The 13,107-nt window shown below is 43.6% G+C and overlaps 2 protein-coding genes and 3 non-coding genes across 5 annotated transcripts in view; 3 read left to right on the top strand and 2 right to left on the bottom strand.

The window, feature by feature from the left end:
* Positions 1-3,213, top strand: part of LOC107291312 (vomeronasal type-2 receptor 116-like) — an 8,872-nt gene extending 5,659 nt beyond the window's left edge. The window contains exon 4 of the mRNA XM_015820304.2: positions 2,124-3,213. Within this exon, the coding sequence (XP_015675790.1) occupies positions 2,124-3,022 (899 nt within the window). The 3' untranslated portion in view covers positions 3,023-3,213. The remainder of the gene's footprint in view (positions 1-2,123) is intronic.
* A 4,378-nt stretch (positions 3,214-7,591) lies between these two features.
* Positions 7,592-7,663, top strand: TRNAM-CAU. The gene has a single exon. It is a non-coding gene; the product is annotated as a tRNA-Met (tRNA).
* The window catches only part of LOC107291313 (histone H2B-like), a 6,350-nt gene continuing 882 nt past the window's right edge, over positions 7,640-13,107 (top strand). Inside the window, exons 1-2 of the mRNA XM_015820305.1 lie at positions 7,640-7,664; positions 7,841-7,853. Of these exons, the coding sequence (XP_015675791.1) occupies positions 7,640-7,664; positions 7,841-7,853 (38 nt within the window). The remainder of the gene's footprint in view (positions 7,665-7,840; positions 7,854-13,107) is intronic.
* Positions 7,967-8,039, bottom strand: TRNAK-CUU. The gene has a single exon. It is a non-coding gene; the product is annotated as a tRNA-Lys (tRNA).
* On the bottom strand, positions 8,481-8,553 carry TRNAM-CAU. The gene has a single exon. It is a non-coding gene; the product is annotated as a tRNA-Met (tRNA).

A 13,107-nucleotide genomic window follows, 5' to 3' on the forward strand; every position in this document is an offset into this window, starting at 1 on the left:
TCTGCCATTGGCCCGAGACAAAAATTAGATCCAGCGTGTGTCCACCCGTGTGAGTAGGGGCATGAATTAATTGGGTCAAGTCCAAGGCCGTCATGGAAGCCAAGAACTCCTGAGCTGCCGCCGACGTCCCACCCGCCGATGGCAGGTTGAAATCCCCCAAGACCATAAGTCTGGGGGTCCCAACCGCCACCCCGGCTATTACATCAGCCAGCTCAGGCAGGGCTGTTGATACATAGCAGGGAGCCAAGTATATAATCAACAAGCCCACTTGCACCCCTTGCCCCCATTTCACAAGGAGGGACTCCACGCCGTCTATCTGAGGCACAGTGGTCTCCCTTGGACAAAGGCCCTCCTTTATAATGACCGCTACCCCCCCGCCCCTACCCCGGGTCCTCGGCCGATGGAATGCCTGAAAACCCGGTGGGCAGATGTCTACCAGTGGTACTCCACCTTCTACGCCCAGCCAGGTCTCAGTAATACCTGCCAGGTCCGCGCCCCCCTCCAAGATAAGATCCTGTATGAGGGGGGCCTTATTTACCACGGACCTGGCATTACATAACATCAGCCGATGGTCCCGGGCTGGAGGGTCTAAGTCTCCTGGAAACCGAGTGGAGACCTGAGGACCGGAGCGCCCACAAGTTTGTAAATAGCGTGTGCGTGCTCCCCCAACCTGATATGGTCCTCTGCTCCCGCCATATCTGCCTCTCCCACTGACCGTACTAATTCCTCCCTTCTCCGTCAACCCCCCAACCTCCCCCCCCACCCTTTCTACACCGCAACCCCCAGACATGGCTGGTCCTGACCTAAGGGGAACCTCCCCCCTCCCACCCACCCTGGTTCCCCCTAAAAATTTGTTAAAACACCCCTGTAAAAAAGCTCTCAAATTGGACAATTTAGATAATTTTTTGTTTGTAACTGCTGCATGCCACCTCTCGGGGTTCCACACCCCATCCTCAAGGTAGGCCCTAGAAATGTTACTGGGCCAGGCCTGCGCGAGGGGTGAGTCGCGCAGGACCAGCAGGACCATCTTGGGGTACATAGGTCCAGCAACGGGAGTCCATGGCACAGAAGGGAAGATGTTGTTTGGCAGTTCTCTGTCTCTGTCTCTCTCTCTCTCTCTGTGTGTGTGTGTGTGTGTGTGTGTTTGTGTGTGTGTGTGTGTGTGTGTGTGTGTGTGTGTAAAAGAGAGTGGACTCACAGTGTTCTCTGACAAGCTGAAAAGCTTTTTGGGCGGGGCTCCTCCCTTTGCTGCGTCTCTGCAGGAAGCAGGAAGCAGGAAGGGCAGGAGAGAGCTAGCTAGCCCAGCTATGCTGACTCAGGAATTCTGGGAGTTGAAGTCCATGAGTCATAAAAGAGCTGAGGTTGCCTACCCCTGTTCTCTTGTTGGAGAACAGCTTGAAGCCAGCTTGCCAGGTGAGCAGAAGATGGAGAGAGGGAGAGGGGGGGAGAGAAAGGGAGAGGGAGAGGAAAGAGAGAGAGAGAGAGAGAGAATGGGGAAAGAGGACTGGCAGACCAAGGGCAGAAAGAGAGAGAATAACACTGCATATATCCTTTTTTACCTTTAGGAGATATATAAATAAAGGTATAAAAGGTAAAATAAAGGTAAAAAAGGATATATGCAGTGTTATCTTCATTTTAGATATCAAAAGGATTTTGCGGCTCCCAGTGTTTTGTTTTTGGTGGGAAACGGGTCCAAGTGGCTCTTTGAGTGTTTTGGGTTGCCTACCCTTGTTCTAGCCCATGTCTCTATCCTTGAGGTAGAATCTAACTCACATTAAACAAGCAGTCATCAAATATGACACTTTCTACTCTCCTATTTCTATTCTGCTATTCTCCAACATCCAGTCAGAGCTGAAGAAGCTTCTTGGATGAGAAGCAAAATGTCTTCAAAAAAACAACAACAAGAAAGTCCAGTTGCCTCATGAAAAAGCATATTTGGGAGGAAAATCTAAATATTTTTTCCTACAGCACTCATTTTTAAAATGTAGATTGAATAGATAGGTATAGAATAGATAGGTATAGAAAATTTTAGGAAACATTTAGATTGCAGGGATATCTGGACAAGCAATTCTGAAACTTGGGAAAGGTTTGATTCTTTTCAGAAACTCTTTTCTTCTTTTCAGACATGGAGAATTGTGACAGTTGTCCAGAGCATCAATTTCCAAACCAAGCTCACAATGAGTGCATTCCAAAGACACTGAATTTCCTCTCCTTTGAAGAGCCACTGGGCATTATTCTGGTTTCTCTGGCTCTTCTCTTTTCCCTAGTTACAGCTTTGGTGTTTATAATCTTTATCAAGCAACGGGATACTCCCATTGTCAAAGCCAACAATCGCAACCTCACCTATATTCTACTTATCTCCCTCTTCCTCTGTTTCCTCTGTTCACTTCTATTCATTGGACAGCCCAATAAAGCAACCTGCCTTCTCCAACAAACAACATTCGGCATCATTTTCTCTATTGCAATCTCTTCTATATTGGCCAAAACCATCACAGTTGTTGTAGCATTCCTAGCATCAAAGCCTGGAAGCCTATTCCACAAATGGGTGGGGCAAAAATTGGCCTATTCTATTATCTGGTTCTGCTCCTTCATTCAAATATCTATTTGTATTGTTTGGCTGGGAACCTCTCCCCCGTTTCCAGATTTGGACATGGAGACACTCCTTGGAGAAATCATAGTCAAATGTCATGAAGGCTCCATCACCATGTTTTACTGTGTCTTGGGCTATATGGGCCTCTTGGCTATTCTCAGCTTCACGGTGGCCTTCCTAGCCAGGAAGTTACCAGACAGTTTCAATGAAGCCAAGTTCATCACTTTCAGCATGTTGGTTTTCTGCAGTGTTTGGTTGACCTTTGTCCCTACCTACCTGAGCACCAAAGGGAAGTACATGGTGGCTGTGGAGATCTTCTCTATCCTGTCTTCCAGTGCTGGCTTACTGGGATGCATCTTCACCCCCAAAATCTACATAATTATACTGAGGCCTTCACTCAACACTAGAGAGCATTTAATACAAAAGAAATGAAAAAGAACAAGATTGTATTTTGAACAAGTGAATACTAATTGGGTGTATATGTGCAGCCATTTTCATATACAAGAATGAATGAGTAATTTGATGAAGCTGTACAAACATTTCAAATAGTTACATGGAATATCTGTGTACAAATTTGATTAGTACATCCAAAAGTAATTTATTAGGAAATAAATTATCTATATAGGTAATGAAGTAAAAACAAACTCAATTGAATTTGTCTTTCACCTTAGAGTTTGATGGGTTTTTTGAGGGGGAGGGGTTATATTAATTTTTTATCAAGGAATTTTTCCATATGATTTAATGAAATTGTTCTGTTTGGGTTTTCAATAGTAATAAGAAAAGAATTGGCCACTACCAAGATAAACATTACAAAGAATAGTGTGATTCTTTGTAGATTATTGAGTGTTTTTCCTAACCATTAAAAGCCACTTACTAATTGAATTTTGCCACCAAAGCTGATAATACAGTCAATTATCAAACTCTTTACAATACTTCCAACTTAATTAGAAGATGCATACCAGTTCAGCAATTATTTTAATGGACAATTCCTAATGGCATGAATTTTTCATTATATATAAAGAAATATTTCTTTTCCTCAGTGAAAATAAGTATGTCCTGAAGAAACCCTTGCCTTTTTGTGATTTTGTTAAGTAAATTAGAAAAGTAAGAGAAAGCATGATGTTGTGGCTAAAATTGGGCTTTAAAGATACAAGATAATTTTATTTACATGTCTACAAGCAATAATACACTATATTCTGGATCCCCAGCAAAGCTTTTAATACTTTGCTAAGCCCACATAAGCAAAAGTAAACCAGGGCTTATATACATTTGCTTATTTAAAAAGACAAAGGCAGAAACAGTGGAAATTATAGATGACATTAGAAAATTTTAGATTAACCGATCTATGTGACCATAATATTATTTATCTCTTCCTATTAGGTCAACATCCTAGCCATAACATTTTTGAGATATGGTCAGTAAAATAGATAGTCCTTGACATGTGACCACAATTGAGCCCAAAATTTCTGTTGTTGAGACAATTGTTAAGTTTTGCCCCATTTTATGACCTTTCTTGGCACATTGGATAAGTGAATCGCTACAGTTGTTAAGTTAGTAATATGGTTGTTAAGTGAATCTGGCTTCCCCATTGACTTTGCTTGTCCAAAGGTCTCAAAAATTAATCACATGACCACAGGATACTGCAACCATCATAAATAGGAGCCAATTGTCAAGGGTCTGAATTTTGATCACCTAACCATGTGGATACTGCAATGTTTGTAAGTTTGAAAAATGTTATAAGTCACTTTTTTCAGTGCCGTTTGTTATAACTTTGAACGGTCACCAACTGTTGTAAGTTGAAGACTAACTATAGAAACGATTTGGTTTTCTGAGTCACAGGTTCCTGACATAGTCTTTTTCTATCCTCACTCTTAGTCAGAGTTTAAATGCCCTGTACCATTTCACTTGTGGGAAGTGTGTGTCCGTGATCTCAACATGGACTAGCAATATATATTAACATTTCAATTATGAATAGGTACCGGTATATTTTGCAGCCCAAATGCTGCAACTCTTCGGGCCACCAGCAGATGGCGCACGGACATTGATATTCAGCGGATATTCAATGGAGGGAATGGGTGTTAAATATGGGAAAGGAAAGGAAAGGAAAGGGGAGGAGAAGAGGAGAGGAGAGGAGAGGAGAGGAGAAAAAAGAAAAAGAAAGGGCTGCCAATCCTATTTTTTATCTGAAGGGGAGGGGAGGGAAGAAAACCTTAATTTAGAAGGGCAAAGTATTTTGGAAACAGGAATTCAAAAAGCAGCTTTGGGGATTATGAAAAAGCCACAGGGAAAAGCAGAAAGAGAAGTAAAGAAGAGCTGGTTTGGGACAGAGAGGGAGGAAGAAGAGAGAAAAAGGAGAGGCAAAAAAACTGAAAGGCAACAGCTGGGAAAAGCAGAAAGAAGGAAGAGAAGGATGGAGATTTCCCAAAGAGCACAGCATTGAGGAGACAGCAAGCAACAGAATTCAAACTGTGCGCATGTACGGCTGCAGACCAAAAATGTAATTCTAAATATCAGCAACAAATATCATCAACTGCGAACTAAAATGTTTATAAAAGAACGCCTTCTAACATGGGATGCTGTAACCAAGTTTTTTTTTATACCCAAAGTTTTCTTATTGCCATTGAGCAAAATTGTACCCTCTTAAAGAGTATTTCTGACGATATAACAGCTAATTAAAAAGGATGTGTGTTCTTCTACAGTGGGGTTGGTTCTGTTAATGAGGAGGAGGAGCAATATAACAGTGTTTTTGCAGAGTAAGGAAGAGAGGCAGGTCAGATTGCAAGGCCATTATTTTTGTCCTGTCTCCTGGAATAGCATCAAACAACATAAGATAAGATAAGATGAGATGAGATGAGATGAGAAGAGAAGAGAAGAGAAGAGAAGAGAAGAGAAGAGAAGAGAAGAGAAGAGAAGAGAAGAGAAGATGATAAGATAAGATAAGATAAGATAAGATAAGATAAGATAAGATAAGATAAGGTAAGATAAGATAAGATAAGATAAGATAAGATAAGATAAGATAGATAAGATAAGATAAGATAGATAAGATAAGATAACCTTTATTGTCATTTTTTTACTGTGGGCACAACGGCACACATCAAAAATGAAATTTAGTTGCCCGCTCTCAAAGTGAAACACATACATGACACACACCTAAACATACTATGAACAACATATGTGTAGACCCACATCCCTACATATACATAGCAAATAAATATTAAATACTGTCCATCTTGAATATATAACGGAAGGAGGAAGCTTGAGAGTTCACCAGGTTAATGCTGTATGGAATGAAACTCTGGCTGAATCTGGATGTCCTGCTACGGATACCACGAAGCCCCCTCCCAGAAGGTAACAAGGAAAACAGGTCGTGAAGAGGATGTGTAGTGTCCCAGATAATCTTACGGACTCTGCTCAAGCAGCGCTTCTGTGCTATGTCCTGGATGGGAGGGAGGGAACTGCCAATGATCTTTTCGGCCATTCTCACCACTCTCTGCACCGCCTTCCTGTCTGAAGCAGTGATGCTTCCAAACCAGACTGTGTTGCTGTGTGACAGGATGCTCTCGATCGTCCCCCTGTAGAAAGTGGTCAGGACAGGGGAAGGAAGATGTGCTTTCCTCATGCGACGCAGAAAATGTAGGCACTGCTGTGCCCGCTTCACCATCCCATCTCCTACATCTCCAGACTTAGCAACTTTAAGACTTATGGACTTCAATTCCCAGAATTCCATGGCCGGCTGAGGAAATTTTAGGAGTTGAAATCCACAAGTCTTAAAGTTGGACACCCCAATAAGTCGTAAAACGGGGCAAAGCTCACTTAACAAGTGTCTCACTTAGCAACATAAATCTGCGGCTCAGCTGTGGTCGTCTGTCGAGGTATTACTTCTATTTATAAAAATGATAAAGGCAGGATATAAATAAATAAAAACTGTTTAAAAAAAAATAGCTGTCATGTTGACCAAAGAAGGGGTGTAGGGCAGAGGTCATGCTGGCGATCCGGAGGGAAGAGCAGCAGCTGGGAACGGGGACACACACAAATGCCCCCGTTTGCGCAGGCGAGCAGGTGTTAGCTGCTGCTGCTGCTAGCCCAGTGAGCATGCGCAAACGGGCAACGCAACCTGCACGGCACTAGCGGCCCCATTTGCATATGCGTGCAGGTGCTAGCCACCGCCCCTGCTAGCGCTGCATGCATGAGCAAACTAAGTGTGCAACCTATGCATGCTAGCAGCCCTGATTGCGTACAGGCACTAGCCACCACTGCTGCTAGCCCCACGCACATGCGCATACGGGTTTGCAGGCGCTAGCGCGAGTGGGGGTGAGTGCACGCACTGACCAGCCTGTCCTGCGGCCCGGTGGCCATTAGGCCATGGCCCAGCGGTGAGCCGCAGACCATAGGTTGGGGACCCTGGTATAGGGAATCCAAACTTTATTATTTATTTAGGATGCAAATCCTAAATAAAACTGGAGGATTAAACTGGAGGATTCAAACTGGAGAATTAAAAAAAAAAAAAAATATTCACTGTATGGACCCAAGAATACAGGTAGTCCCCGACTTACAACAGTTCATTTAGTGACCATCCAAAGTTACAACGGCACTGAAGAAAAGAACTTACGGCCCTTTTTCACAGTGATGACCTTTGCAGCATCCCCACGATCATGTGATCAAAATTCAGACACTTGGCAAACTGATTCATATTTACGCCGGTTGCAGTGTCCAGGAATCATGGGATTTCCCCCCCCCCCTTTTTTTGCAACCTTTCCCACAAAATCAATGGGGGAAGCCAGACACACTTAACAACCGGCTCACTAACTTATCAAGTGCAGTGATTCACTTAACAACTGTGGCAAGAATGGTCGTAAACTGGGCAAAACTCACTTAACAAATGTCAAGCTGTTCCCTTTCAGGGGTTTCAGAGGTAGAAAAAAGCTTATTTTAAAAAAAAAAGATCCTGGCAAATAGAAACAGCCTCATTTGAGGCGTTTCAGTAAAAGCAACTTCACGTGCAGCAGAGTGGCGCAGCGGAAGCGTGCTGGGCCCATAACCCAGAGGTCGATGGATCGAAACCATCCTCTGCTAAGTATTTTTTTTCCCCCCCATCCTTACATGAAGGTATTTATTTTCTTTTTTTTTTTGCAACTCTTTCTCGATACAGTTTTAACCCCTATATTCCGTTTCTGAACACTCCGTCATCAGTGAGATGCATTCATCTTTTTAAACTGCTGTAAAACATCTCTGGGGGTGGGATAACTGCAGCGAAGGCCGTTTCTTCTGCCATCTGTCCTGACTAAAGCGTGCATTTTTTAAAACATCTACTTAACCCTCTATGCCGGTGATGGTTGTTATTTTAAAAAGAGGGGGGGGAAGCAAATAAAAACCCTACGCCCAACGTGGGGCTCGAACCCACGACCCTGAGATTAAGAGTCTCATGCTCTACCGACTGAGCTAGCCGGGCAAGTTACAAAGCCCTGCAGTTTATGTTCCTTTACTCCGCACGAGAATAGCCATGCATTGTTCAGTGGAAGAGAGCAGAGGAGAGAAAAGAAGAGAAGAATTTTATTGTCATTTTAAATTGCAACGAGAAGCCAATGGTGGTCCAAAGGAAGTGGCTGCATCTTTTTCTCGAGTGGAAGAAACAAGATATTGGCAACCAAATTGCAAAGCCCGCAAAAGATCCCACTAAATTGTGTTTGTGTGTCTGTGTGACTCCCAGCACCCTCCTCCTACAAACCACCACCCCCCCTCAAATCCAAAAGCTGCAAAGCTCCCTTTAGAAGACTCGAAGGAAATGCGAGCTGTGCCCTGCAATTTCCGCCCAGCGAGATAATTTATGTCATTTTAAAAACGCTGCTAAAATACTCTTTCCTTCGCCCCCCTTAAAAAAAAAAAAACCCTATGCCCTCTCTGAGGCTCGAACTCAGGACCTTCAGATTATGAGACTGACGCGCTGCCTACTGCGCTAAGAAGGCACTTGGTATAACGTTGCGACATCTGTAACCTGGATTATATGTTCTCTTTTCCGCTTGGTAACGTGATAATTAGGTTAAGTCGCTTTTAGAAGAGTATTGATTCTTCTCTCTTGGACCCTCTGCATTGATGGCTTTTATTTCTCAGCCTTCGCACTCACAAATGACGTTTAATTTATTTATAACTTGAAGATTTGGAAGTTCCTGTTCTTTTTACTGTTTTGGGTGCACCCCAGAGGAGTTTTTGTCGTTATAAGGGGTGGGGGGGGCGTGCAACTATAGAAGTCTTTTTTTAAATCAGCAAATGGGGGCAAAGAGGAATTGGAAGGGTGAAATTAAGAGTCAACCCAAGATTGTGATACAAAAGACCAGGCTCAAATGATCTTACTTTGAACCCAGTATGCAAAGACCTAATTCTCTGGAAAGGATTCTAATGCAGGGGGCGGGGGGAAGAGAAGAGAAGGAGGGAAGGAAAAAAAGAGAAAAAGATGACCATTAGCAACATACAATATGAACAGAACAGAATAGAATAGAGCTGGAAGGGACCCTGGAGGTCTTCTAGTCCAGCCCCCTGCTCAAGCAGGAGACCCTATACCATTTCAGATAACTGACTGTCTAGCCTAGTGGTGGCGAACCTACGGCATGGGTGCCAGAGGCGGCACTCAGAGCCCTCTCTGTGGGCACGCGCGCCGTCGCCCCAGTCCTAGGCCTTCGGCTGGGTTTTATAAAATCTTTTCGCTTTAGGCTTCCGCTGCCATGTGCAAAAAAAAAAAAGGTTCAATCAATCAGTCAATTTCAACTTCTCGCAGGGAAAAAAAGATCTTGCAAAGTTGGAATTGATTGAACTTTTTAGTCCCACCCAGTCTGCCGTTACCACCGCAGCCACGTCCACCCAATGGGCCACACTCAGCCAATGGGCCACACCCACCCGGCACCTGATGATGCATAAGTGGGTTTTGGGTTGCAGTTTGGGCACTTGGTCTCTAAAAGGTTTGCCATCACTGGTCTAGCCTCTTCTCAAAAGCCTCCAGTGACGAAGCGCCCACAATTTCTGGAAGCAAACTGTTCCACTGGTTAATTGTCCTCACTGTTAGGAAGTTTCTCCTTAATTCCAGGTTGCTTCTCTCTTTGATTTGTTTCCAGCCATTGTTTCTTGTCCTGCCCTCTGGTGCTTTGGAAAATAATGTGACCCCCCCCCCCTCTTCTTTGTGGCAGCTCCTCAAATACTGGAATACTGATATCATGTCACCCCTATTTCTTCTTTTCTTTAGACTAGCCAAACCCAAGTCCTGCAACCGTTCTTCACATGTTTTAGTCTCCAGGCCTTTGATCATCTTAGTTGCTTAGTCGCTAATGAATGCACTGTTGAGAGCATCTATATGGAGATTCCCAATCATCCAAGTCAAAGATGCTTTCCCAAAGGCAACTGGACTTCCCCCCCTCCCCTTGAAAACGTTTTCCTTCTCATCCAAGAAGCTAAGCTTCAGAACTGAAGAAGTTTGTTGGATGAAAAGTCAAACATTTTCAAGGGGGAAAAAACCAAGAAAGTCCAGTTGCCTTTTGAAAAACACCTTGTGGAGAGAATCAAAAGTACAAATTAGAGTCAGTTCGTCCTGGATAAAACCTATCTAGATGCTCCCTAAGAGTCAAAAACAATTTGGTGCACATAAGCAATTATTTATTTCATTTATTCAATTAATTTGCCACCCGTATCATTTCAAAAAGACTCAATAGATAATAGCTTATCTAGTAACAAAGAAGTCAGCAATGTTAAGAAAATGTCTTAATCAAAAGAATCCGAGAGGCCCAAATGCAAGTCCATCCACATCCTAGGAGACTTTTGGCCCGGTCGTGTCCCAGCCTGGCCTACCTCACAGGGCTGTTGGCAACACGAGAAATAGAAGAATGCTACTTATCCTGGATCAATCTCTTAGCTTTAAAACAATACGTTTAACCAAATCAATTCAAATAAAATAGGTAGCAAGCCAAGGTAGTGGTATCTGAGTTAGCAGTAAGTCCCTTTAAATATAGTAGGATTAAATAGGCAGATCTGCCAGAGACCCTCAGATCTGTCCCACTCCTGCCCAGGCCCCCACAGGCACCCTTGATGCGAATGATGTAGAGCTGGCCACGCCCACCCAGTAGGCCACACCCACTCCATCCATGCCCACCCAGTAGGCTGCACCCACTCTGGCCACACCCACCAGGCCCTCCAAGGGCAACCGCAATGCTGATGCGGCCCTCAGTGAAATTGAGTTTGACAGCCCTGAGCCATCAATAGACACACATAGACATTAACAATATCTATAGACTATGCAAAAGAGACAACCAACCCACAAGAGAAAAAGACCCCAGAAGCTCTCCACCAATAATCAGCACTCATATCAGTTTCTCCTTAATTCCAGGTTGCTTCTCTCTTTGATTTGTTTCCATCCATTGTTTCTTGTCCTGCCCTCTGGTGCTTTGGAGAATAATTTGATACCCTCCTCTTTGTGGCAGCCCCTCAAATACTGGAATACTGCTATCATGTCCCCCCCAATCCTTCTTTTCTCTAGACTAGCCATTCCCAAATCCTGCAACCGTCCTTCCTATGTTTTAGTCTCCAGGCTTTTAATCATCTTAGTTGCTCTTCTTTGCACTTTTTCCAAAGTCTCAACATCTTTTTTGTAATGTGGTGACCAAAACTGGATATAATTATATAAGACACCAGAATATAAACTGAGAGCAAATAGCACTTCTTACTAGCACCGATGATGTTACCTAGTTAGGGTAATGAAATGTCTGCAAGAAAACAAGCTCAGAGAGCACCAAGGACCCCCTCATTTCAACTACATTCAGCTACATTCAGCTACATTCTGCTTCATCGGTCTTGTTTATTTAAGAAAATCTATATGGCTGCCCATTCACTCTCAGTGACTCTGGGCAGCTTACAATAATAAATTTTTAAACACACGTAGTGACGTTTTATACAAGTCTTACGTGATAAACTAGGTGCTCTTTGGTTTCTCTAGATAAAGAAGGGAAGTCCGTACCTCCGTTTTTGCGCAAACAGAAAGGTCGGCCCGAATGTAAAAAGGGAAAAAAAAAAAAGTTTTAAGGGCGCGAACGTTTGCTAACCGAGTTGAAGAAAAAGTTTTTGAGGGCGCCGCGGCTGGATGGCAGCCAATCGCTTCTTCCTTTGAGTTGGCGCGAAGTTTAGGATTTTGAACAGGGGCGGAAAAAACAGGGCTTCTGGAAAGTGAAAGTCTGCCAGCGCTTTTCCTAAAGAGAAAGCTTATTCTTTTTAATAAAATGTGATTGTCGAAAAGGCGCTGGCCAGACTTCCGATTTGTTGGAAAGTTGTAGCCCCAGGGCTTTTTAACATTATAAAACTTGTATGGCCACTTTGAAACATTTCACTTGAATTACAGTATCAATTCTCTCTCAAAGTTGCTTATTAAGTGGGGCGAATTGCCTCGACAGAGCGTTTTAAAACCTTGAAACTCGTTCTCCTCGTTTTAATTATTAACACGGGTTGTGTTCACACATCTTTGGGATGTTTTTTTTTTAAGTTTTAATTCGTCCTCCGGATTGCGGCAGAATATGAAACCACATATTAAACAAAGGGACCATTAAAAAAAAAAAGCTAAGAGCAGCTAAGCTTGAAGTGGGCGAATGTAGCTGCTAAAACTTCTGGGCGATCGAGTTAAAAGGGGTTGTGTGAATAAGACCAAGGGGGTGGATGAAATGAATTGGCTTTAAAGAAAACTCAAGTTTATTTTATTACTTTAAACACAGTTGTTCCCTATGCCATCCGCCTGGTAAACTCGCAAGATTCGTTTTTCTCGCCGTGTACATGTAACACATCCGAATTAGACTGTTTTCTCTGGGTCATATGTGTATGTGGGCATATGCACTATTTTTGTCCTGTTTATGCAATGCATATTTTAAGTGGTTACCCTCCCGAGAGCCGTTTGCAACGAAATCCCATTTTAATATAGGCTGATTAGTCTACATTTGAAGTGACGATAAAATTATTCTATTCTAGTTGGAAAACTTGAAGAGTGGCCGTAGTCGTCGGGTAAGTAGCAAGTTGTTTCATTTAGCACAAAAAGAAAAAGAAAAAAAAGCAAAGCGCGATTTTTGCGCAACTTTTCAGCCTGACCGTTTAAAATCCCTGAATTTTGGTTATTGCCAGGGAAAATCAGAGATTCCTGCTCGACTTTTAAGTATTTTCCCCATCCCTCCCAAAAAAATGAATTTGTTCTCCCCAGCTCTTTCCAGGAAAAGGTGGGTGGCTCTTAAAAGAGCCTTTGGGTGTCGTTCTGGGCAGCCGAGAGCGGGCAGGCAGGCAGGCAGGCGAGCGGGCTGGCTGGCTCTACTTCCCTTTGGCCTTGTGGCTCTCGGTCTTCTTGGGCAGCAGGACGGCCTGGATGTTGGGCAAGACGCCCCCCTGGGCGATGGTGACTTTGCCCAGCAGCTTGTTCAGCTCCTCGTCGTTGCGGATGGCCAGCTGCAAGTGGCGAGGGATGATGCGCGTCTTCTTGTTGTCCCGGGCCGCGTTGCCCGCCAGCTCCA

The sequence above is a fragment of the Protobothrops mucrosquamatus genome, unplaced genomic scaffold (genome assembly GCF_001527695.2).
Source record: "Protobothrops mucrosquamatus isolate PMUCROS unplaced genomic scaffold, P.Mucros_1.0 scaffold1116, whole genome shotgun sequence".
Lineage (NCBI taxonomy): Eukaryota > Metazoa > Chordata > Lepidosauria > Squamata > Viperidae > Protobothrops > Protobothrops mucrosquamatus.